At 38.2% G+C, this 27,721-nt stretch overlaps 2 protein-coding genes across 2 annotated transcripts; both read right to left on the bottom strand.

The window, feature by feature from the left end:
• Positions 1-70: 70 nt before the first annotated feature.
• On the bottom strand, positions 71-16,431 carry MC1 (metacaspase 1). Its single transcript, XM_047300833.2, has 5 exons — positions 15,931-16,431; positions 1,749-2,082; positions 869-989; positions 555-767; positions 71-339 (listed from the first exon to the last, which is right to left on the bottom strand). Exons 1-5 carry the CDS (start codon positions 16,286-16,288, stop codon positions 280-282), a joined length of 1,086 nt encoding a protein of 361 aa, XP_047156789.1. The 5' UTR covers positions 16,289-16,431; the 3' UTR covers positions 71-279.
• Positions 16,432-20,507: 4,076 nt separating this feature from the next.
• LOC124827713 (uncharacterized) lies at positions 20,508-27,229 on the bottom strand. The gene is made up of 3 exons (XM_047300832.2): positions 26,023-27,229; positions 22,739-23,000; positions 20,508-21,072 (listed from the first exon to the last, which is right to left on the bottom strand). The coding sequence occupies exons 1-3, from the start codon at positions 26,964-26,966 to the stop codon at positions 20,896-20,898; spliced, it is 1,383 nt and encodes a 460-aa protein (XP_047156788.1). The 5' UTR covers positions 26,967-27,229; the 3' UTR covers positions 20,508-20,895.
• Positions 27,230-27,721: the final 492 nt, after the last annotated feature.

Below are 27,721 nucleotides of genomic sequence, written 5' to 3'. Positions count from 1 at the left end.
ATTTAATCAGGAGAAAGGGTAAGATGCTCACCTTTTTACGGGGAATTCAATTAGGAATCGAATCAGCATATTAATCCAATGAGTGCAGCAGCAACCGAGTCGTTATTATTAGAGCATATAAAATTCTCAAGGGTAACATAAATCATCCAAACATATCCTCAGTAACTTCCAAAAAAGGATCCTATCTACTTTATAATACATGAATTTATCATTGTGATCAATGTCGTATACAGGGGCAATGCCAAAGAAAACAAATAGCAGAACAAAGAATATTGAGTATCACAAGGAAAAAGGTTTTCTATAAACATCAAATGATTCGCAAGCCGTTAACTGAGGTTCCTGTCGAAACAAAACGCAACAAGGAAAAACAACAGAAGTAAGTTTAACATAAGGAAACTCGGTGAGCACAAACACAAATATAAAAAGGGAACTCTTATAGGTGGTATACAAGTAATGAGTTCAGAACTTCATATCATCCAGCAACTGATAGAAAGGGAACAGTTAAAACATGGTTTGTGATACGATCAAACAACTGTCAAGTAAACTATATTTACCTGTCTCAGTCCACCAGCACTTAGACTACCTCCGGTCACAAGCATTGTGAGAAGAGATGTCACCATATCTCCACCCCCACCGCCACTGCCAGCATCTCTGATGGCAGTGCGCATTGCAGTGAGAATGCTGCCATAGGTAGCCCCATGACCTCGCTCTATTGCTTGGATGAAGCAAAATGTCATTGCCCCAGTCGATGTAATCTTTGATAGAGCCTGTTTATAAATATAGTGATCATATGTTCGGACAACGGATCTCATTAGTCTAGATTGAAACACGGTCAGAGATAAATCAATTTGAATTTGCTGAAACTTACAGATGTATCAGCGGAAGTTTGATCATCATCGCATCCACTGAAGCAAATAACTTCCCCACCATTAGATCCTTTCCATACACCAGACCTAGGACGATGGTCCTCCCATGCATATTGTCCATTCCTGTTACAAAGATAGAAGAATCAGTGGACCGTAAGGAAATATGATGAGTCAACAACGACAGCTGTTAGTAAGTTAGTCCATTAGACAATTAGCTTTACTCACTAGTTTGTTAGTAACCTTAGAAGATATTTCTATAAATGGGGAAAGAAGATTCGAGAGAGACAAACTGTAAATTTGATGGATTTTGTAAATTGAAGGGATTCATGAAGTAGAAACCCCTGAGAATTCTATTCTCTATTTTCGGTTATATTCCTTTGGTTCTTTCTCGCCAGCTTCCATCTCTTTTCTCTATATATGTACAATCTAGGCAAAAAATAAAGTGAAAACTGAATGTATAAAAACATAGGAAGGAACGGAAGAAAAAGCAAAACACATCTTAGTTTTCTTCTTGTAAATGCTTTTCCCATTGAACTCTATTTATGAAGGAATAAATGTAAGTAAGCAAAGTAAATTTAAATAATGCAATAAATTGGTTTTATCCTACACATGCAGTACGCCACATACAGGCTTCAGTTTTTACTCAATAAGTGACGCTCCAACTTTCCCAGGCATACAATATTTCCTACACGTATGCTATTAATTCTCATACTACTCGGTATTAAATAAAAAGTGCATATATTTATATTATATCCCTTTTCCTTTTCATGAAGCGTCAATGCAAAGTTAAAATTTCATTAAACATCACAATGCTAAAGTCAACCAAGCCAAATATAATAAAGATAAACCATGCAGAAACAACAGACTGTTTTATAAGGTAACCTCTTCATTCTGCAAAGAAAAGGCAAATCTAGAACAGTGCCACTGTGGCAGGCATCAATTAGTGCATGTAGCTTAGCTCCGCGAGGAATGGGTCTAACAAGGGCTGCATTGATCTCATCATCTACAATCATACCCTGCGTTTCAAAATCCAGGGGACATAGAGTTTCATCATATCCATCAGCTTCATCACCACTATAGTTCCTTTGCTGTGAACCATGACCAGAATAATGGAAAACCAGAGAGTCTCCAGGTTGAGATCCTTGTGCAAGCCAATACATTGCCATCCTAATGTTGTGCTTGGATGGAAATTTAGGGCCATGGGGATCTTCTTCTTCTGCATTTTAAAATTCAAATGCTTTATGAATTTCTTTTTTTTGAAAAAGAAAATATAGGATAATCAACTCTTCCAAATTTGTAGATTAAATCATAACCACATATTGCATGTCAAATTTTAAAATCAGATTTAGCTCATACAAACTGTTGACAGGATTTGACCCCACACATTGCATGAAACTCAAATAGCTATGATATTCAGAGATCTAGAGAAAGAGAAATTCCACATCAAGGTAGAGCCTTCTAGATCGTATTAGACCCTCTAGAGGTGTTAGACAATGAAGCATTAGAGGATGTAAGCCAACCTTCTACCTTTCACTAAAGAAGGCCAAAATATGGAGAAGTTGACATCGAATATCACATTACGCGTGATAGGGAGAGAAGGACGACCAAACCAACACAGAAGTTTGGATATGCTGACTTTATCATTTATGCTTCGATAGCAGCTAAAGATATATATTGTTCAGAGCCTAAAAGCTTCCACAAGGCCCCACAATGGAGGAAATTGAATCTCTGGAAGAACCACAAAAGGTTTCAAAAAATCTAGAATGGCCAAAGTTGATAATCGTGATAGGCGTCTTTAAGAATACAAAAGCCCTATGAGCTTCCATATTCCATTGAAACCAATCCTTCTTCAATAACTGTCAATGGTTTTGCAATTTTTCCATAATCTTGCACAAACTGCCTATAATAACCCATAAGGCTGAAAAATCCACGTAAAGCAGTGGCATCTTTTGGGATTGGCCACTTCCACATTGCTTCTATCTTCTCAGGGTCAACAGATACCCCTGCACCTGAAATCACATGGCCCAAATACTCAATGCTAGCTTGGCCTAAACTACACTTTTCTCTAATGACTTGCAAGTGATGCTCACGCAGTTACTGTAAAACTTGGGATAAATGTTGGAGATGCATATCCAATGAAGGGCTACAGATTAACATGTCATCAAAGAACACTAGAAAGAATTTCTTGAGAAAAGGTTTTAGAACCTCGTTCATTAAAAACTGAAAAGTAGCTAAAGCATTAGTCAGCCCAAAAGCATGACAAGGAACTCATAGTGGCCTTCATGAGTCCTAAAAGTTGTCTTCTCAATGTCTCCGTCCATCATTCGAATCTGGTGGTAGCTAGATTTAAGATCCAGTTAAGAAAAAATGGTTGTTCTAGCTAATTCATCCAACAACTCCTCAATTACTGGAATTGGAAATTTATTGGGGATTGTCAACTTGTTAAGAGCCTTATAATCTACACAAAATCTTGACCCACCATCCTTTTTTCTCACAAAATTATAGAACTAGGATGAAGGTTGATGCTTGGGCGAATGATGGCCTTCAACATCTCACTAATTAGCTTTTCTTTTTCATTCTTCTGTTGGTGAGTATATTTGTAAGGCCTCAAATTAGGAATGGAAGCTCCTTCCCAAAGATGAATAGCATGATCTTGCTGCCTCTTTAGGGGTATTACTTCTAAACTTTGAAAATTCCTTGTATGAATTTAATAGTTTATCTACTTTTATTGGCACGGTAGTTGACCCCTCTGTGTATCCCCATTAACTGCCTCCACCAAATACCATGTATCTCCTTTTTGCAATTCAGTGATCAATCCCTTGAAGGAAGTGGTTGTGGTAGACAAAGTTGGGCCTCCTAACACAGTGACTTGATTACCCTCTCCACCAACAGCGAGCTGTAACTTTCCAAAATTTGCCTTTACTTCACCAAAACTAGATAACCGTTCTAGGCCAAGAACAATATTTGCCCCTCCAATATCAAAGATAAAGAAATCTTGACAAATCCTCAAACCTTGAATTTCCAACATCAATTTTGTGCATTTTCCTTGGAATTTCAGTTTTCCACCATACTTCCACCACATATGTAGGAGTATCAACATATGCCAGCCCACATCTTCCCATCAATTCTTTGGAAATAAAATTATGGGAAGCCCCACAATCTATCATCACAATCACTTGTTCTTTACCAATGTGTCCTCAAACCTTCCATGATTTCTTGGTGGTTAAGCCAACCATAGTAAACATGGACAGCTGCATCGTTTTCGCCTCTTCCACCTCAATCTCTATGTTTGTCTCTTCTTCCATTTGCTATTGCTATACTTTTGTAATTAAAAGCATATGAAATTACTTGTTCCGACAAATATGATTAGGACTATACTTCTCATCACATCTGAAGCATAATCCTTTTTTGATTTTGTCCTACATCTTATCTGTCAGGCGCTTAAAAGATGATCCCCTACTGTGGTTTGAACCTTGGTTGCGTCCCACTAAATTGTTTATTCCTCCTACTTCTTTTCCTTTTCTCATAGCAGCCATTTGAGAATTTCCATCTCTTGCAAAACAACAAGTCATGTAATTGGATTTGGATGTTGTCACAGCCTTATTTTCTGCTAAACCTTTTCCTTTGGACAAAATTTTAGTTTCATCTTCAACCATTTGAGTTGTCATCATCAATTCATCCAAATTGGAAGGTTTATACAACTTGACATTGTTAGAATTATTGGTTATTGTGTTTAAGTTGTGTTTAAGTGTATGTGAGCTGTGAGTGTGTATGTGTTGTATCTGAGTGTGTGTGAGGTGTGTTCCATTCACTTAACCGCAGTTTTAGCCGGTAACCTGCGGATCTGGACCGTCTCTTCGAGCGACGGCCAACCACACCGGTTTCGAGAGCCACTTCTCAGTCACACGCCGCCACCAGCATCAGATCTCTCCCATCCTCGCTGGCCGCCGTCACAGTCTCGACCGGTGACCAGCGGATCTGAAGCGTCTCCTCGAGCAACGGCCAACCCCGCCGGAGTCAAGACCAGACTCATCTTCACGCGCCTCCACGCGCCGCCTGTCTTCAGCCAGTCTCGAGTGCGTGTTTGTCACGCGCCACCTTGTCGGCCACCGTCACAGTTCCGACCGGTGTCCAATGGATCTGGAGCGTCTCTTCAAGCGCGACCTAACCCTGGCGGTCGCCGTCTCTGTCTCATCCGCATGCGCCGTCACGCGCCTCCTCTCTCCAGTAGATCTCGGACGCGTGTTCATCACGCGCCGCCTTCTCGGCGTCAGTATCAAACTGCGCCACTGCCGGTCGTCTCGTCGGACCTCCCTCTCTCTGTTCAGACCCTCCAGAGCAGCCATTGTTGCCATCTTCGTCTGTCTTCGTCTCCGCCATTGATTGTCCAGGCACCGTTTGCCGTTGTTCGGCACTGTTTGCCGCTGTCCCAGCGCCGTTTGCCGCTGTCCAGGCACCGTTTGCCGCTGTCCAGGCACTGTTTGTCGCTGTTTGACATCGTTTGTCGTTGTCTGGTGCCATTTGTCGTTGTCCATCTAGCACTGTTTTGCCACTGTGAAGAGTTGTACAAGTTTGTCACCATCAACTTCTGTTCCCGACGTTGTTCGTCATTGTCTGCCGCTATCCGCTGCCGACCACCGTTCGCTGCCAACCTCCGTCTATTGTCCTCCATTGCCATCTACTGCCACGGTTTAGTCTGACAACTAGTGATCTGGATCGCCTCCTTGAGCGAGAGGGCTAGTTCTCATCCTGGCGCCGCCATGTGCGCCACATTTGTACGACGTTCGTCTCCGCCATTGTCACATTTTCTCTGGCAAAGTTAGGGGTTTTGTGCGTCTCAAGGAGTGCGACCCATCCCTAGTTGTTGCCTCATTCTCATCTTGTCACGCACGACTTCTCTCCGATAAGCTTCCGGCGCTTGTTTGTCACACGCCACCTTTCCGGTGTCGGAATCACACGGTGTCACTATCGTTTGATGAATAAAAGAGACCATTAAGATCTTCCACCTTCAAGATTTGTCATCGGCGGTGTCATCACTTCTGTTGTTTGTCGTGAGGGGGAGTATGCTTCCAACCACTGTAGGCCCCCATCACCTCGTCAGTTAGTGATGGCAGTCCCTGTAGTTTTGTCGCTTACAGCCACTACAGGCCCCATCAGTCAGTGATGGCAATTTAGTCCTTGCAGGCTCCATCAGTCATCATTTTCGTCGTTTGTCGTGAGGGGGAGTATGCTTCCAACCACTGTAGGCCCCCATCACCTCGACAGTTAGTGATGGCAGTCCCTGTAGTTTTGTCGCTTCCAGCCACTACAGGCCCCATCAGTCAGTGATGGTAATTTAGTCCTTGCAGGCTCCATCAGTCAGTGATGGCAATTTAGTCCCTGCAGGCCCCATCAGTCAGTAATGACAATTTAGTCCCTGCAATGAGGGGGAGTATCATTCCAAGACAACACTGCAAAGGAAATGTCAATCCACCATGGGTGTAGTCCCTGCAGTTTTGTAGCCTTTACTACTGTTGATCCCATCACCCATCCATCATTGATGGGGATTCAGTGTAGTCCCTGCAGTTTTATAGCTTTCAACCATTGCAGATCCCGTCACTCATCCATCATTGATGGGGATTCAATCCTTGCAGTTTGTCATTGTCCACCGCTTCTCTCCTTCATCCACTTTTGAAGTTGAAGTTTTACAAGCTACTGTTAGTTCATTGACATGTGATAACCCATCTTTGTTTGTCTCACACTCTTGAAGACAAATCATCCAGTTCAAAACCAAGTTCAATTATTCCAAGTTTGGTTCATACAATCTGTATGTTCCAGCTTGAGGGGGAGTATTAGAATTATTGGTTATTGTGTTTAAGTTGTGTTTAAGTTGTGTTTAAGTGTATGTGAGCTGTGAGTGTGTATGTGCTGTATCTGAGTGTGTCTGAGGTGTGTTTCATTCACTTAATCCTATAAATATAGGATTAAGGAGAAGGGTGTATTAACCAAGTAATACATATTCTTGTATTCCATTGTATTCCATTTTAACTGACTTCAACCTCGATCTCATCTTTTAACCCATTCAAGAATATCCCAATGAGATAGTCTTGATCCATTCCTTTTAACAATCTTGCACATTGCTCAAATTGTTCAACATAATCTTCTATATTTCCTGTTTTCTTTAATGCCAACAAAACTTCGAAAGGATTTTGCAAAATATTTGGCTGGAAACGTTGTACCACTGCTATCTTGAAAGATTCCCAAGTGGGATATGAGGTCCAAGATTCTAATAGGTTCAAGGGAAATGTTTATATTAGGAGAAATAAAAGGGACAGACAGTTATAACTACCTGTGGGTAGGTTTTATTGTCTCGAACTGTTATAAAGTCTGTGTAGACAGTTGTTTTTAGCAGTTTTTCATTGTTTTTGTACATTATGAAAAGAAAAGGAAGAGTGGAGAGTCTGGTTCTCTCGAATAACCAGAAATTGTATGTGTTTGGTTTCTCCACATTGGAAGAAACCCGGTATGTTGTTGGAATAAAGATCTGCAGTTTCTAAAACATCTCATTATAGGTCTGAAAACCTATCAGATTCCCATCATTGAAACCAATGTAAAGCTTTTCCCTCCAAAGCCACCATTGAAATCAAAGTTAGAGACTTCTTGCAAACGAAAATATCTATCTAATCTATTAGTCCAGCCAAATGCATCTTCTCATGCAAAGATTGGAATGTCGAGTTCACGCCACCTTGAACCTCCCTACATCTTCCAATTTTGCACATTTTGTCCTGACTTATGGGCTGAAAACACGTTCTGATTTGACCCAAACGGTGCAGTGCATGTCATCTTTTCCACCACACCAGACAACCCACTAATCAAATTCTCCGTCCTCTGTAAATGTTCATTTTGCTCCTTTTCCGATCTTTCTCTATCATGCTCAGATTCTTGAAACAAACATTCTAAAGCCTTTAATCTTGAGTCCATTCTAGTGTTAACCATAAGTGTTAGGTTTCCAATCAATGAAACCTAAGGATTGAATCGCACTAACACTCCCTGATCCTGAATAACATCCACACTTCTTATTCACAGTAAGAAAGTCATTTACAAGATAGCTATGGGAGCCTAACCTCCCCCACAGGAATACTGTTTCCTGTAAAAAGAATGTAAGTAATCAAAAGTCCCCTTCAACAGCTAACTACTTTCTTTATATACAAGTTTATCCCGCGCCTTTTCTAACTGTTAAGACAGTTAGAGTAACTAACTCTATTAACTCTTCCTTCTCCTCTCATAGACTCTCAGCCTCCTATCATTACCCCCTCTCTCTTCAACAATCTTGGCCCCAAGATTGAGCTCCGGATATTGGTCTTGGATGACCAATCGGTCTTCCCATGTAGCTCCCTCTCTTCCACCTTCTTGCCATTCGACTAGAACCTGGTGTAGCAGCCCTTGAGGGGAAGCAGCCAAGTATTTATGCTGCTGACACACCTCACACCTAGCAACATACTCAGTAACCATCTTCTTCATACCCACCCAATATAGTGATTGGGCAATTCTTCTATAAGTGCGGTAAATTCCCGAGTGGCCTCCTGTTTTAGTTACTTGGAATTCATCTAGCAGCCTAGGGATCCATGCTGAACTCGCCGATATTACCATGTGACCCTTGTAGTGCAACCTATCATTCTCCATTGTATAAGCAAGATGACTCTCGGGGTTCTTCCTAATTTCATCAATCAGCTTTTTCAATACTTCATCCTCCTCCACTTCCTTCAAAACTTCATTAAAATCTAGCCAGAATGGCCTGGATAGCAAGTGCAACTCCCCTTCTGCCATATTACTCTCTTCTCTCCTAGACAGAGCATCCGCCGCTCTGTTTGTGCTTCCCTTCTTGTAGACTATTTCGAAATCATACCCCATCAATTTAGCCAACCAATTCTGTTGGTTTTGGTGACTATCCGCTGCTCTAGGAAGTATTTCAGACTTCGCTGAGCCGTATGAACAATAAACCTTCTCCCAACTAAGTAGGGACGCCAATGCTGAATGGCCATGACTAAAGCCATCAATTCTTTTTCATAAATTGATTTACTCAGTGATCCTGCAGATAATGCCTTGCTGTAGAACGCAATGGGTCTGCCCTCCTGAGTTAACACCGCCCCTACGCCCCCACCTGAAGCGTCACATTCTATGTGGAAAGCTTGCTGGAAATCGGGCAAGGCCAACACGAGAGTCGTGGTCAAAGCTGCTTTTAACTTGGCCATGGCTGTGCTTGCTGCTTCTGACCACGCAAACTGACCCTTCTTCAATAAATCGGTCAGTGGTTTCGCTATTCTTCCATACCCCGACACAAAACGACGGTAGTATCCTGTGAGGCCCAGGAACCCATGCAATTCCTTCAAACTCCTCGGTTCACCCCACTCTAATACTGCCCGCACCTTATCCCCATCCATTTCGACCCCCAGTGCAGAATTTTGGTGGCCCAGATAGCGGATTCGTTGCTTCCTGAATTCACACTTCTTATTGTTGGCTACCCAACGTTGCTGTTCCAGTGTTCTTAGCACCAACTCCAGCTGCTCTAAATGGTCTCTCCATGTGGGGCTGTACACCAGTATATCATCAAAAAAGACTAGCACAAATTTCCTGAGATAGTTCTGGAACAGCTTATTCATTGCTTCTTGAAAGGTGGCTGGCGCATTCATTAGTCCGAAGGGCATCACCAAGAATTCAAAATGCCCCTGGTGAGTGCGGAAGGCAGTCTTGGGTACATCGTCTTCATTCATTCTAATCTGATGGTACCCTGCTTTAAGATCAATTTTAGAGAAGTACTTCGCCCCCTTCAATTCGTCCAACAGCTCTTCTATGACTGGGATAGGAAATTTATCCGGGATGGTGGCCCTATTTAGGGCTCGGTAGTCTACACAGAAACGCCAACTACCGTCCTTCTTCTTCACCAATATTACGGGACTGGAAAACGGGCTAGAACTGGGTTGGATGAGCCCCGCCTTTGTCATGTCGGCCACTTGCTTCTCGATCTCGCTTTTCATGAAGTGTGGATACCTATAGAGACGGACATTTATAGGATCCACTCCCTCTTTAAGTGTAATATTGTGCTCCTTGTCATGTGATGGGGGTAAGCCTTTGGTTTCTTGAAAAACGCCATAGTGCGCCTGCAGCAGCACCTCCATCTCTGCTTTCTGCTCTCCCGTCAAATCACCGCTCCACCCGTCATCTCTCTCCTGCTCCACCACATTCAGACTCCACACTAATGCCCATGACTCAGCATCCACTATCTTGGACAACGTTCTGGGCTCTACCAGCTGTCGCCCCAACGTTGGGTCACCCCGTATCTTAATCTTCCTGCCTTCCACGTTGTAGATCATGGTCATCTCTCCCCAATTAACTCTCACTTCACCCAAACTTCCCAGCCATGCAACACCCAAAATGACGTCCACTTCTCCTAGTTCAAAGACAAAGAACTCCTCCTCGACTGTGGCTTCTCCCAATTCCACTCCGATTTTCTCACAGCGGCCACGCGTCACCCTCTTGTGCCCGTCCCCTAAACTAACCGAGTATGGTCGTGTATCAATCGTCGGTAGTTCTAACTCCACCAACTTCCGGCTGATGTAATTGTGGCTTGCACCACTATCTATGAGCACCACTACCTCCCTCTCTCCAATTCGTCCTCTCAACTTCAGAGTATTGGGTGTCGTCAACCCTTCCACGGAGCAGGCGGATAACTCCATGGGTTTCTCTTCTAGGTTTCCCACTTCTTCGCATTCATCTTCCTCCTCATCCTCCGCTAATAGCAACACGCGCAGGCTCTTCTCAGTACACCTATGGCCTGGCGCGAACGGTCCTCCACAACGGAAGCACCGACCTTCCTCCTTTCTTTTGAGAAATTCTGGATATGGTAGATTTCTCACCATCCGTCCTCTGTTTTCGTTCCCCGCGGGTGCACCCACTCTCGCATTTGCATGCGTCGTCGCCCCATCTCTTCTCCCCGATCCTGTGCCCTCCGTTCTCCCCGTTTGCGGAGTAGTGTTTCGACTGGGTTCCGATCGCAGCACACCCCCCGTTGATCGTGTTCCCAGTAGGTTAAATTTGACCCCATTCCCGTATCCTCCCTGTGCTTGTATGATGGCCCCCTCGACATCCCGAGCAATCCGCATCGCCTCCATCAACTCCGATGGGTTTTGAATTCGCACCTGGACTTTTACATCATCACGCAATCCCGCCAGGAAGTACCCCAGTACCTATTCATCAGGTATGCCCCTCGTCTGCCCCATCAACACCTCAAAATCACGAACGAACTCCTCCACCGTACTCGTCTGGCGTAAAGTCGCCAACCTCTCGAACACCGTTCCCCTAAAAACTCCTCCAAACCGGTTGATCATGGCTCCCTTTAGTCCTTCCCATGATCGATTTCTCGCTTTCTCCCTCCAAAAGGTGAACCAATATGCCGCACTCCCCTCCATACTGACGTACACAATTTCGACTTTCTCCTCATCACTGGACACCTTCTATATATTGAAAAATCTCTCGGCTCTATTGAGCCAACTCAGTGGTTCCGCCCCATCAAACGAGGGCAATTCCACCCTTCTCCTCCACGGTTTTTGTTCATCATTCCTATCGCCGGTTCCTCCGTCTCCGATCTCCCTCCCAATTCTTTGTCGGTTGTCATTCACGGAACTGTCATTGGAGCTCCCTTCTGCCTGATCGACTTGCTTCCCCAACATCTTCATGATTTGTTGTAAGTCCCGCCTTACCGCTACCGATTCTGCCTTCATCCCTTCCATCGTTATCTCAATCGCTTCCAATCTCGCCTCCGCTGCACTCTCCATTTCTCGGATTGTCACCCTCCCCAAATTTGGGATCCGGCAGGTCGGACCAAATTGTTAGGTTTCCAATCAATGAAACCTGAGGATTGAATCGCACTAACACTCCCTGATCCTGAATAACATCCACACTTCTTATTCACAGTAAGAAAGTCATTTACAAGATAGCTATGGGAGCCTAACCTCCCCCACAGGAATACTGTTTCCTGTACAAAGAATGTAAGTAATCAAAAGTCCCCTTCAACAGCTAACTACTTTCTTTATATACAAGTTTATCCCGCGCCTTTTCTAACTGTTAAGACAGTTAGAGTAACTAACTCTATTAACTCTTCCTTCTCCTCTCATAGACTCTCAGCCTCCTATCAATAAGCCTCCTACACTGCTACCACAGGGCCAAGAAAGGAGCTCTTAATACCAATTGATAGGACAACCAGTAGCTACAGAAAGATCTAAGACAGGTTCCTGAATGATTTTATTATGAATAGAGTTGTTCTGCCAATGTGGTAGGTATACAACCCAAGATGCCTCAGAACACACATATCTTTTCGGGTTTTCCTCCTAAAACTCCAAAAACTAAAAACAACAGCCTAAACACAGACTATATATACTAGTCTATTACAACCTGTTACAGCTGCAGGAGGTTATAACTACCTCCTTTATTTATTTCTCCTAGTATAGACTTTTCCAATGAACCTATCATATATCCAGAACAACTGCTAGATACTAGAAAGACCACTCAAGGTGACTTAGAAGTTCTTATCAAATGGAAACATCTTTCAAATATTGAGAATAGTTGGGAATCTGCTGCCTGCATTCATAAAGTATCACCTTGAAGACAAGGTGAATCTTCATGGAGGGGGTATTGAAAGGTTTGGTACAGTTTACAAAAGAAAGAAAAGAGAAGTTAGTTAGTACAGTTGTAATTACATAACTGTAACAGACTATTATAAATAGTCTTATTAGGAGGTGAGCAGTTAGATTTTGGAGATAGAGAAGGAAAAGTTCAGGATTATTGTGGAGAGTGAGATTCTCGTGAACAACCTCTGGGGAAAATAAGTTGTAACATTCTAAGCCATTTCTATGCCTATTACATTGGTAGGTACAAAATTGGAAATAAAGCAATAAAGATTTACAAGCCAGAGTATTGTTTCCCGTTGTACTTATCATGGTTCTATCACCAACACACTACTCCCTACTTTAATTTAATGATTACTCTAGCACACTTAGATTTAATAATTACATTTAATAATTACTTCTAACACTTATAAACAAATATTATTACAATAAATACAGAATTGTATTCACATTTTCAACAATTGTCATTCATGTTTGCGATACTAACATTTCAACCATGTTCATGATAATGCTGATTTATTTTGCTCATGATTAGTGAGCACGTTAGCCATGTGATCACACTATAAATTAGAGATTAACATGCATACAAGAACACAAAATTTTTGTAGCACATGTTTCAACTAGTTACATGTCAAAAGGGTTTCACAGATGTTTCTTCTTCTCTTTACCAATAGGATTAAAGAATGAAAACACAGCTTGCTTCGAAAAATAGTTATGCCAATCTCCAACATGTATTTCAGATTCACACTTACTTTGTCGGTAAAAACAGCACAGTTAAAATATATTCCAGGATTAGGTGAAAGATATAAGTACATGGAAACAGTGTTATCAATTGCATGTAATAGTGCAACAATTGCGGACTTATTTTGCATTGTGGCCTTGGTCTACTATATAAAAGCCATTGTGACATGATTTTAATATCTTTCACACCAATTAGCAGCTATTTTCCTCGTTTTTCATTAGATAGAGTTTTGATCTCCTCTCCTATCTAACTTCTATTAAACACAAACTATCTAACACGCAGCTCTGTTTTGTGTTTCTGGCCAACCATGAGTCAGTAATCTGGAAGCGTTTTAGGACAACTAACTAACCTCTTTTGCTATGGTATATTTCCTGTTTTCATGGCATGTCTACATGTTGTTTCCTCAGTTCTTTGATTCTTCATATGTTCTGTTCAGATAGGCAATTCAAAGTTGCAGATAATTGGTAGGTGTCAGTTGTTATTGACTATGTGCAGCTATTGACTATGATTTTTTTACTTTTAATTTTGAATATCTTTACTTTTTGGAGAACTTATATTTTAAGCATTTATGTGTATACAGTACATATTATTTAGTTTGTATTCATAAACTTCAGTATAGAACCTATCCTACCATCCATTATGCCACTATAGTGGTTTCAAGGCTGGATGCCATGCACCAATATTTTGGATTGATTAACAAATATGAAGGTGACTAAAGTCTACTGCTTAGAGTTGTATTTGAGAAACAGGAAACCAAAAAGAATTGAGTTAATGACTAAATTCTTAGAACTTGAAGAGTAGATAACAAAAATCTGCCTGACAAATGACAATTGCGTATTGGTGACTTTTCAAAGTTCAATTCATAAAGTTAAACAATCTATCTAAAGCCATGTAAACTTGTTACAACTAATAAGATTTTGCCCAAATTTTAAAGGGCGCAACACAATGCAAGCGCTGGTTAATGAGCCAGTGTAATTGTTGCTTAAATATAAACTGGCATAAACCAAGACTGAAGAGAGCATATGTATGGATTTTCCATCAGATACTATGTGAAGAAAGTATACATACCTGATTCCTAATATATGACAAACTCACACCACCTACCTTCTAGGCTAAAATGTAACAGAACTTCCATTATCATAAAATTTAGCACACGATTCATGTCCTCCCAAAAGCTTTTGATGGAAATACAAAATGGTGTTGATGAAATGTTCTATTGAAGTTACCCTCTTCACCAAAAATTGAGTAAATGATATTTATTGAATTTAACTCTCTTCAACTTTTGGATAATAAGGAGAAAAATAAAAGAGAAACCATGCATCTAAACTCCATATGTGCTATTTATATAAATAACCAATTAATAAAATAACTGCTTATTAATTACATTATCTATAAGCAAATAACTAAAATACAAGATTCAGATATCATAGTAGCATACAATTAATTCAATTAAAACCTTCAGATAGAGAAACAATTCAAAAACAAAGTGAAAACTGGAAAATTACTATATTCCTCAAAGAGATCGTTTACCAACCTGTGTTTCTTCTATCCATTTTTTAGTAGATGTGTTTGTCAAGAAAAGCATTTCTTTTTGTATTAGCCATATTTACCATGAAGGCAATACATCTGGGAACAAACTGGCCAGTTACGGTAACAAGGTCTTTTTGATGGGCTTCAATCACCCCCTTTGTAAGGGAACATTTCAATAGGGATAGGCATGGGTTCCCTGGTTTTATATTTTCCTAACCCTTCCATGGGTTTTGGCCTATGTCCCCCCATGGTCCTGTTTTTTCTTTTGTTTTTATATTAGCAGGGCACGCTGCAGATGATTGTTAGAGTCTTGGGTGCAGACATTGTTGAGATCATTGAATATATAGTTATGTTTTTATATGCTCCCTTTTGAAAACAAAAAAAAAAAAAAAAAAAAAAAAAAAACTTTCGTTGTTGTCTTGAAAACTTTTACAAACATTCAATCCCCAACAGGCAGAAAAAGAATAATATCCTACATCAAAGAGGTTATAGACAAATTGGCATTGAGTTTACATGTTTCAAAAGCAAAACCTGGGGGACAAAGTGTCACTTTTTAAACGTAGGCAGGTATAGTGACTGATTTTTTATTCAAACCATTCGGGTAAACCATTGACGATTCTATATTTCTCAACCATATTATTCAAAAAACCTAGTGGATACTCAACTCCAGAAATTCTCCTTCCATCTCTATTGAAGAAAAGTGAAAAAGATTACCGAGCTGCAAGCAGAGTAATATTAACAGAACTGCTAGATATGGAAATTTTCAGATTGAAAATTATTAAGCGCATGACAGAATAAGTCTATCACAATAAACTAATATATAATCAAAATAAAATAGATAAATAAAAAGTGTACTCCTAGAATGTTTCAACAAGCAGTTAAGCCTGCATTATTTGAGAGAATTGCGTCAGTTGAAAAAAATAAAAACCACTCCCGCGTCTCAATCTCAGTTAGCTCGAAATAATTAATTAAAACAAAATCAACCAATGCAATAAATACTAAAACATGAATTATCAAGAATAAAAAGAAAAATCCACTCACAAGATAACAAAAATCCCAAATTATGACATTCCATGAAAAATTATCTCGGGAAACGAAGACAAAATCAGCGATCAAAAGATGAGAAGTGTACCGGTGAGCATAATGATGGAAGATTCTGGAAAACTGAACTTGTTGATGAGAAGGTATTTCATGCACTTAGCGTCGTTGATGCATCCCTTGAGCTCGTGCCTCGAGAACCGGTACGAGATGCCTATGATGACGGCCTTCTTGCGGCCGTGGGGGTTGGGCGGGGGTCCGGGCGGCGCGTGGTTGTAGGGGGATGGTGGCGGATGCGGGTGGTAGGAAGCCGGGGGCTGAGAAGAGACGGCGCGTGGGTCGGCGATGAGAGTGACAGCGTGGCAGAGGGCGCAGCGGATGGATCCTGCGCCAGGTGGCAGCTGTAAAGGGGTGCGGCAGTTGGAGCAGTTGACCAGCATGTTGCTGTACATGATTCCCTGCCAACACAGAAAGGCTTGTAAATTAGGGAATATGGTAGGGGTATGATTGAAATTTGGCGTGTGGTTTCGATTCCTTGGGTCCGAATAAGAGGCTGAAGGGTGTCAAACTAATTAACAGAGTTTTTGTTTGTGAGAATGAATAGAGGCAAAAGCGTGTTTCTTTTATTTATTATTTATTTCAGTAAGGTTCTGTTAGGATTTGGTGAAGTTAATTTCCTGGAATTTTAATCGAAGATTCATTTGACCTTCCTATACCTTCAAGCCCCAATTTCACACATATGTCACGTTTCGGGAATTTAAATAATATGAGACATATATCGTAATTTAAATTTAAATATGTTTTTATTTGAAATTGGAATATTATTTCTTTTTAATTAAATGTATTTAGTCTTTTAATCTTGTAAAATATTATTTTTAGTTTTAAGGTTATACCACGTTATTCATGTTAAACATTTGGTAAACTAGTTTTTATTCAACATTTTTTACCTAAAGTAAATTTAGGTACATTTTTAAAAAAATTAAATATTTAAATCTCTTTTTAGTCCTTTAAATTAAGTATATTAATTTTTTAAACTTTTGATTTCTATTATTTTTAGTTCATAGGGTTAGATAATATTAGTGATATATGATGTAAAACATTCCATAGTTGATAACAAGCATAAATCAACATTAAATATATAAAAATACATTTACAAATCGAGAAAAATTTGATTTCAACTTTAAAATGATAAATAAATTTTTATCAATTAGGAGATCTATACAATTTAAAAATTATATATGTAAGCGTCATTTATATTTTATCTGTGGAGTATTTTTATTATTTCTCAAATCCCCTACCAGTATTTCTTTTGTTTATTTATAATATACAATCAAGTGAATAAACCACAAGAGACACAAACCATAAGGATAAAGTAATATATTTAATAAGAAAAAGACTTATAAATAGTTAAAAATTATTAAAACAAAAATCGCGAAGCATTAACTTCATTCAAACATACATAATTATGTAGATAACCTACAACAACTACCTCTAGAGGATTTCCCAGTATTAAGCCAAACACTTGAGATTTCGCACCTATCACAAGGATACCAATAGATTTTGGCTTATAAAATCATGTCTCTATCCAATCTTCATATATGACAAGGTTAGTTCACTTATGACCACTAGAAGGAATCATTTTCATTACATTTTTTATCATAAGAACCTTTATCGACTCTCACTAACTAAATATTTTATTCTATGTGAGTTAGAATACATAGTAGAGTTTGGGATAATCTCCATCTGGGCCACAACTCAATACACTTATCACAAGAGTGAAATGGTTTCTCCTTTAAAAGCCATTCCACCTCCATCACATTTCAATCACACATCATCATCTCATTCAACATTATCCACCATTAAAATTCTTTCACACACACATATTAAACACTAAACATTACAATAAACATTACCAAGATAGTAAGTACAGTCACAAGAAAGTAGCCAAAGAACAATATATCACACTTAGTTCATTCATCACATTCTTATATAGTCTTAAGTCCTCACATACTGTCATACTACGAACACTCCATTTTTATCTCTTTTTCTTTGATAAAAGTGTTTTATTAGTTTTAATTAGTTTTCAATTTTCAAGAATTAGAATAGATTTATGGTTTTTGTGTGTAAACAGGTGTTTTGTGAAATCTTTGCTAAAAAATTGTTTTTAATGGCAAATTTTGTTGAAATAAAAGATTTCCTTTTTCTAGAAAAATAAATAATAGGAAATTCATAAAAGAATAATAAAAAAATATTAGAAGTTTCTTTTAGCTTTAGAAAGAGAAATTTGTGCCCAAACAAATTGTTGACCTAGTCAACACCATATCCTAGACCTAGTTATTGAACCACGTCTGTTGGACCAAAGTAGACCAAAGGCTAAACCAAGGCACAGTGAGCCAAGCCAAGGCAAAGTTAAATAATTAAGAATATAGATTTTACAGAAACAACTCAGAAAACATAATAATATAATGTTCAACTCCCTAAAATTGTGAAATTGACTTCTCTAAACACAAACCTCTAATGGAATATCTCGATAGGTTAAAGAAATATGTATTATAAACCATGTGTAAAAGTTTAAGGTCAATCCAATGGTTAACAAAGTAGAAACAAGAGTTTTACTGAGACAATTCCAAACAAACAAAAATAAAGTGACCTTTAGACTTCTCTCAAACTTATGAAAGTTATTTTTGTAACCACATACTTCTAATGATTAATCACACTCGTTAGATTGAAGAAATATATATTATAGACTATGTGTAAAAGTTTTAGTTCCATCCAACAGTCAAAAGTAAAAAAGAAAAGGATTTTATCAAGATTATACACATTCTAATATTTAATATCTCATTTCAATAACACAATAGGTGATAAAGAATCTTCCAATGGTACGAATTTAAGGACAAATTCTCTTCAAGAAAAATGGTATGATAAAGGACTATATCCTGAATATATGAGAAGAACTTAAAGAAGAACATTTACAATTTAAAGGATCTATGAAAAGGTCAAAGATCAAAACATGTCTCCTTGAATCGTATAATGTTTCATGAAGAAATGAATTTAAAGAATATGAAAATCATGAGCACAACTAAAGAATAATTTAGAAAATTAAATAAATTGTAATTTTATTTTAATTGCAAAACCATTTATTTTTGTTTTTAAATTTTCAAGTTATTTTTGGAGCCAATATTTCTGGACTTAAAAATTTGTGCCTATATATATGGGTATTAAATACATATGTAGATATTTTTTGAGTCATAATATATGCATTTACATTTTTTAGAGGGGATTCTCTTGGTTTTTGGATTATAACTCTAATTCTTATCAAAGATTAACATCTTTGTGACAAATCTTAACTTGACTTATCAATCTGTTGTATTGTGGTGTTCTCATCTCTCTTACTCTTCTCTAATTTAATTTTGTTGTGTCCTTGACAGTTCAAATTCAGAAAAGATTATACTTTTTTCCTAGATAGGATCGTATCAACATGATTACTTAAAAATATGTGTTACTGTCACAGTTTTTATCAAGATAACTCAACCTCGGATGATTAAAATATTATACAATATAAATAAATAAGATCAAAGTCTATACCAAGAATCAATCTGCACTACAATAATTCATACAATACTAACTAAGAGAAAAAGATATATGAAAGCATAATACATCAAACATATATGAACATATCGAATAAACCTAAACGTGCACTAGAAAATATTTCTAACTTCTCTTACCTTAAAATAGTATTTTCAAGTTAAAATTTTAGAGTTATCTCCAAACTATTTTAAATTTTGATCGATTCATAATGTTTCTTATTTCAACAATTTAAACTTGATGTAACTTAATTTTTAATAGGAGAAGAAACAAATATGAAATCAAAATATAAAGAGAAAATATAGTTGGTTTGTGTGAAGGCACACTAGTGAAAAAAAAATTTCCACTGTAATTTACCGCTTATTATCAACTGCTTACTCTTATTATTATTATATCATGTCAAAGAGTAAGTTAAATTAGAATATTAAATTATAGTAAAGTTTGAGATAAGAACAAATTTTAATTTTACATTAAAATTAAAAATTAAAAACATATTTAACTTTTTTTTCTTATAGTTGAGATAGCTTGGTGAACCACGTTTAATAATCTTTTACTAAAAAAATCTGAATTTCTTATTTCACCAAGAGGTACCTACAATAGGAAACCAATCATATTTAAGGACTTTTTCCATACTTTCGGTATATTTTATTGTGATTCAAAAATAAATATTTTAAAACTTACTAATTAACTGCAGGATTACGAATTCATTTAATGAATGTACTAGCAGTAAAATGAAATCTGATTTCCATTATTTTCTACGCAAAGTAAGATCTAACCAACAGGCACCAAATTTGCTAAATTTTCCGAATCGATAAAATAGAATTGGTGTATTTTGATAAAATTTCATCTAACTCTCGTCGCACACCCTTTGGGCACATTCTGAAAACGTTCACATTTAAAACGCAGGTTCTTCAAGGCACCCAAAAAGAATCAATAAACAAAAACATCCAGTTTTCCAGATCAGTGAAAAATTTATTCATAAAAAAGTACTCAACTGTTTATATGTACCATTTAGCTTATTAAGATTGGTAAACTGTTCAGCTCACACGTCATCCCAGAATCTAACCGAAACAACTTTCAAGCAAGGGAAAGAAATTAACTCTTTATTGTATATATTTCTCCTCTGGTTATTTTACCAAGCAATTATACAACAAGAGCCGGTTGTAGGTTTCACCTGCACACCAGCACTGTAAATTTACAAAAAGTGGAAAAAAATGAAAAGTTATCTATAAAATAGTTTTACCATATGGATGCCATCACCCTTCCTCCCTCTATACAATGACCGCAGCCGATATAGATAACAAATCTGCTTTCTTTCAGCCAATAATCAAAAGATCAAATCAAAGAAAGCAAAATGCCAAAGCAATTATTGCAATGGGGATGAAGCTGTTTAAACTAATGTAGCCACCTAGGGAATCTGCTTTCTTCTACAATCTCAACCTTCTCTTTTAATACAAAAGCAGCTGAGATACTCTTACATAACAGGAATTGCGAAGCTTTCATTGTTAACCTGATGCATCCGCTTTTGTGCAGCTTTCACAGCAGCTACTCTGGCTGCATTGGCTGCTCTATTAGAAGCTGCTACAGCTCGGTTTACCCCTTCATCTACCTTTGCCACTTCATATGCTTTCGCTGCTGCTCGTCTTGCATCCTATTTGTGAAACCAATAAAAACAATTTATAATGAAAATTAGCTCATGGTGTTGTAATGTATCTAACTGTCTGCAATTCGTTTTTTCTCTTTCCATTTACAAGGTTGAGCTAATCTCACCCAAAATGAAGTAATTTTACAACAAAAATTAAAAGGACAACGCACAAAATCGAATGAATCAAATAATAACAAGGGCAAATATGTTTTTCATACATGTATCGATAATTTTAGTCACATATGTTACTTGTGACGTGTTAACCTATTACATGTTTTTTCACGTAAGTATGTATATCACTGCCGTAACAGACATTGACTGGTCTTAATGCAACAAGTAGGTAAGCAGACCAGTTTGACCTGTTTAAGGCCCAATCCGCGAAGTCCAATTTGTGAAATATATCATGTTACTAACATTTATAACAAACATATCAATATTTATAGCATCAAAATTTAAACAACCTTAATTAAAATTTAAGATCCTTGATAAATACTTGGTAAAATCCACAGTAAGTCTGTGAACCAAGCATTAAATCCGTTAAGCCCGCAGGTTTTGCAGACTAGACTCAATTTTCCTGATGGTCATAATGGTTTTTCAAACGTGAGTTCGTTATTCGCAAGGTTTGTGGACCCACCCCTAACAAGTATAATTTCATCATTGAACAGAGAAATGTCTTTGGTCAACTTGTCCAGGTCAAGCCCAGTCTAGCTAAGAAGGTGTTTTTGTGGAAGAAGAGGTGTTTGCCACCATTAAGAGCTCAAGGAACTTAGGGATACAGCTTTGGAGTTGTCCAAATTGAAGGGTTTGCAATTTTTTTTTCATTGAGCCCTAGAGCTTATCCAAATTCTAGAATCTAGAGAACCCCTATACAACCTCTCGAGTTCTTCGAGCTCTCAAAAGGGTGGCAAGCAACTCTTGACTTTCACAAAAATCTCCCCGATATTTCCTTATCTGGCGACAAAAATGCTCATGAACATAACGCCTCTAACTACACTTGTCTGCGAGTAGACATTATGTTCAAAGGATAGTCAATCCACTCACCTCCCTTCCCCTATCTAGGTGATCATGGTCCAACAGAAGGTTAAAATTTATAAATGAATGGCTGCTCATAGATTTAACTGAATATAACTATGTTTTTGTATTTAACTGGTTGTACATGTAAGTAACTAACAAGTCAGCTATTTTCTCTGTGCTGCATCAAGACTGGTCAAGTCTTTTAATTATACTAAAAATGATAATCGAGAATACTAGTCGTATGAAAAAAGCATAATAAATTAATACACACCAATATTTTTCACTTAACAATATCCACATCAGCGTTTAACATCACAATTAACAATTGCGACTAAAACCCAAACGGACCGATAGTGGTTGTATGGTGGCGGATCCATTTTTTTGTTACAGTACTAAAGGCGAAAATTGGCCATGCTTGAATGAAAAACATATTTTAGCTTGAATACTACCCAAGCTAAGTTAGTACAAGGATAGACTGGGACATCATCCTGATCTTTCGAATATAGTTTTCCATGGCAACCAGAAATGACATACTACCTAGGACCCTATATGAACAATGAGATAAAATATTCAACACTATTCACCCTTTTATATATATAACTGTAAAGAAACATTTAACAAGAACCTCAGAAATAACTCAGAGACATATAGAATGTACCTGCACTGCATTGAGGACTTTGGAATGAGATAGACCAACAGGAGAAACTGGATAAGTAGTGCTTTGAGTGCTTGGAATGTCAAGAAGTCCATTTTGCCAGTGACCGGATTGGGTTTCACCATTTCTAAATGTATACATGCCAAGTCCTTGTCTTCTACCTTCATGCCAGGCTCCTTCATATAGATGGCCATTTGCAAAATGATATATCCCAAAACCATGCATCTTATCCGCAAAGTATTCACCCACATATGTATCACCATTTCTAATTAAACAGATGTAATTAATTCCAAAGAAATGCAAGAAATAACTTTTGATGGTAAGCAGAGAAAAAGAAAGACAATCCCATACACAATGTTCACAATAAGGCATAAAAATTATTTTTCAGAAATGCTTCGTTATACACAAAAACACACTGATGCTTAACATGATGAAGCACCGATTGTTGCATGCCAGGGATCAAACAAATTGATACTAACCACACTGTTAGATTTAGAGAGGAAAATGCAGTGGGCATATTATGAAATGTTTCGACACAGTATCTACCAAAAAGTCCAATCATCAGAGAACAGACAAACTGTAACCAAAAAAGGGTAAAAATACATAAACAAAGGATGGAGTTTATTGACTATCACTCTTCTCCCTGAATTTGAATCAAAATGATAGCAGAATCAGAAGAAAGACGGAAAAGAATAAATACAGACTAATGTTTGACACACGCACAACTCCAGTAAATCTGAGTATTGAAGATCCATTTCAACCTCTGCTCCGAGACCAAAAGTTCCCCTCAATTGCTTTTTCTCCATGATCTCAGGTAATAACCACGTACATGGTTTCAAAAATTTAGCAATATTGTTCAAACCTTTGGGCCGAAACATAATGAAGCAGGTCATTCAGTTTTTTATCATCATACCTACCCTAGAAAACGTGTCTACTTAATAGTGTGCTGATGATATAGTCATTACAACGAATGATGCTACCTGAATATCTAAGCTAAAGGAACATTTTTTCTAAACATTTTCAAATCAAGAATCTTGGATGCCTCAACTACTTCTTGGGTATTAAAGTAGCTCAGTCAAAAGAAGGTGTTGTAATCTCTCAAAGGAAATATGTTTTTAATATCCTAAAAGAGGCAAGTATGATTGACTGTAGACCAGTGGATAGTCCTACAAACCTAAATAAAAAATGAATGACAAAACAAGGTAAAACTTTCTTTGATCCAAAAAGAAATAGAAGACTGGTTGAAAAACTTATTTATCTTACTATTACTAAACCTTATCTATCTTTTGCGGTTAGTGTTGTTAGTTAAATCATATAAGCTACTTGTATTGACCATTGGAATATTGTCATTTGTATCCTAGGATACCTCAAAAAGGCTCTTGAACAAGGTCTATTATTTGAAGATAAAGAAAATACTCAAATATCTGGATATTGTGATTTTGACTAGGCAAGATCCTTTACTATCAAACTCTACTATAGGATATTGTGTTTTCATTGGAGGAAATATTATTTCTTGGAAAAGTAAGAAACAAAATGTAGTTTCCCAATCAATAGCTGAAGTTGAAAAACCAGGTTGCTCTCTACATTGCTTCCAATCCAATACTCCATGAGAGAACTAAACACATAGAGATTAACCGTTACTTTGTTCGGAAAATGTTGTTGCCCATGGAAATTTGTAAGCTTGTCAAATCCAATTATCAACTTGTCATTGTGTTAGCAAGATCCTTAAGAGGAACTCAAATTAAATTTATTGGTCCCAAGCTTGGTAGATACAATTTGTATGCTCCAACTTCAGGAAGAGTGTTAGAATAGGTAGTAGTTGTATTGGCAAATCGTTATATGTTGTACCTATTATTGTACCTGAATCAAGTTGATCTTTGCTATTCCCTATACTCATGGTATCAAAACTTTGTCAATATAAATATGCGAACAAATGAGAGGAGTGTTCAAGCTCTCTCAAACACTCAAATATAGTCTCTTTTAGTCTCAACTGATACTCGTTGATAGAAACAAGACCAAAGAAGAAAAAAAAATGAAAATTGAACTTTTAGGGCCAGCCCTATTCTCCTTGATTCTGAAACATCATGACCGTAGAATCAAGAGGGAAGATGAAAAAGATGGGATACAAAAAATTATACCCAACAGCTTCCTGAAATATGAATGTCCTAATGCTCCCCTCCCAATTGACTCCAAAGCTAAAGCTTCCCCTACTATTCATACTACCTCACTACTATCTCTCCCACCCAACTGTAGAACTAACCCTCTCCCCTGTCAAATACAGGGGAGTTCAAAAGCTTTTATATGACAGAATAGTAAGAAATCAATCCCCTCTGATTGGGAAAAGTAAACATGACAAGAACTAAAGAAGGGGATTGTCTCAGACTATGACTGTGAATTGTTGGTAGTGGTAAAACAGTAGTAAAGTTTGAAACAAAAACACAACCACACATCAAATACCATGTTCATTTTTGGTGATAAACCGTTCTAAATATGCAAAGAAAGAGATCATATACAAGGTTATAGTTTATCTTAAACTAAATCTTAATTGGTTTCTCAATTTTCTTAGTTGTGTTTTTCTTAATTCTTAACAACTAGAAAACACAATCACTGCATACTCATGCAAAAACCTAACAGCTTGGAATTGAAGCGATCCAATTTTTCTGAAGGCTGAAGATGTGTTAAAAATGAATATCCATAAAAATTGGCTTCATAATAGAGTACGACATATCCAGCTAATCCATTATTATCAACGGGTGCACTGAGTTACAGAAGGGAAACCAGGATATTTTCTAATCTGAGAGGTATACTTTCAAAACCAAAACCCCAAAAACCTATGTTGAATTCTTGCACGTTCCATTCCTTATCAACACAAGTGAACCTCTAAGAAACACAAAGAATTATATTCAACAGCTCTCAAACCCCACTAACCTAGCAAACAGCAAATATATAACAACTGAATTCTACTAACAAGAACCTGCAATACCACCCACCATTCTAGCTCGTGAAAAAAGCTGACGGAACATAAAATGTAATACTGATGCTCACACTCAGTAACAGAACCTCCCTCCAACAGCAATCAAAGATACACAGTATCATTCCAACACGGACGCGTAACCACGGAAACACACACACAGACATATACATAGAAAACAAAACCTATCCCCAAGTTCACTACTCGTTCCAAAGTTAGCTTAGAACAATCCTAAACTTTAATTAATTGTTACACAACCCAATAACAGTTATTGAAGCAAGCATGGACAAAAAACCACAACAAAATAGAAACCAACCTGAAATGGTAATGACCAAGGCCATGCTTGACACCCCACTTGAACTCTCCAACGTATCTACTCCCATCCTCGCATGTGTGAACCCCACACCCGTGGCTTTGTCCATTAGACCACTCGCCGGCGTACACATCCCCGGTGTAAAACCTATACACCCCAAACCCGTGTCTCAAACCCTGCCGGTAACACCCCCGGTAGCGACTCCCACGCGCCCAAGTCTCCACCCCATAGCCATCGTATTTTCCATCAACCCAATCCCCTTCGTACCTCCCACTCCTACTATAATAATACACCCCGCTGCCGGAACACTTCCCTCGGTGAAACTCCCCCTCGTAAACGTCGCCGTTTCCGAAGACCTGCACCCAGCACCCCGACGCCACGCGCTTCTCCGACTTGGGCCGCGACCCAATCGTCCAGAACACCGGCAGCTGCGGCGCGGGGCGGGCGACCACCGCAGACGGCGACTTGAGGCGAATAGAGCGGAGCGGCAGCGGGAACGCGAGGTTGAGAGAGAACACAAGCGCGGCGGAGAAGGCGATCGCGGAAAGGAGGTCGAGGAGGAAGGACCGCGAGACAAGGAAGTAGAGGTAGAGGAGCGGCACGGCGAGTAGGAGCAACGCGCGCTGCCGCCTCACGCGACGCAGAGCGCGGAAGGCGGCGCTTTTGGCGGCGACCGTTACGGAAAAGAAGGCGGCGTTGTGTGACTTGAAGAGAGGCGGCTGGGCGTGCGGATGGAGATGCTTCTGCTTTGATAGCGAGGGCGGAGGGGTCCCCTGCGGCGGTCCGGTGCGCTGTTGCGGTGGGGAGATGTCGATTTCGATTTGAGGATAGAATTGGTGACGATGGTGAGGGTGTTTCTGGTATTGCAGGGGCGGCGAAGGATTGAAATCGGAAGAGACGCCTACGCTTTCTTTTCCGATCTGAACCTCTGATTTCTTCTGATGCATTACATAAGGGAAAGAAATCGAAAATCATTCACTCGCTCGCTCGCTCCAAAGATTCCGTTATTATGAAGTTCCAAATCTTCTACTTGCTATTCTCTGTATTTTGGTTTAACGGCGTGTGGTTTTGTTTCTTTGTTTGTACCCCGTTTTAATTTCTGGCTATCGGAGGGGGTGGAATTGTGGGTTTAGCGAATCTCTCTCGATGGATGTCTTGTGCTTGAAAATCGGAGTCTGCGATGAGTTTACGGTAGTAAAATTGAGTGGAAAAATTTTAAAGCAAAAATTTAATTGAAAATCTTTATACACTATATTTTAAATTACTTTAAGCAACTATCCAACCAAACCATATATATATATATATATATATATATATATATATCCTTTGGACTTTCCAATTTTGAAATCTCCTTACGTCAACTTCAAGCTCGCTTTTTCTTTTTCTTTAATCTTTTTTTTCTGATATATAATGTAATGGCCATGGCTGATTGGATCATTAGATGCCCGAAAACAAAATAATTGGAATAAATAAATAAAAATAAAATAAGAAAATTCTTAATTTTAGTCACAATGTCTCCAAATTTTATATTTGATCTTTATAAAAATATTAGTTTGTATTTTGTTTTTATCATATTAACTATTTATATAATTTCATACTATTTTTAAATTTTTTAATATTTAATTTTTTTATTAAATATATGATGATGCGTTACCGATGATGTAATAATAAAAATTAAATTTATAAAAGAAAAGGCCAGTAT

This window comes from Vigna umbellata, chromosome 5, assembly GCF_029865625.1.
Source record: "Vigna umbellata cultivar VRB3 chromosome 5, Vumbellata_1.0, whole genome shotgun sequence".
Lineage (NCBI taxonomy): Eukaryota > Viridiplantae > Streptophyta > Magnoliopsida > Fabales > Fabaceae > Vigna > Vigna umbellata.
Note: the sequence above shows the minus strand (reverse complement) of the source record. Positions and strands in the feature narration are given on the sequence as shown.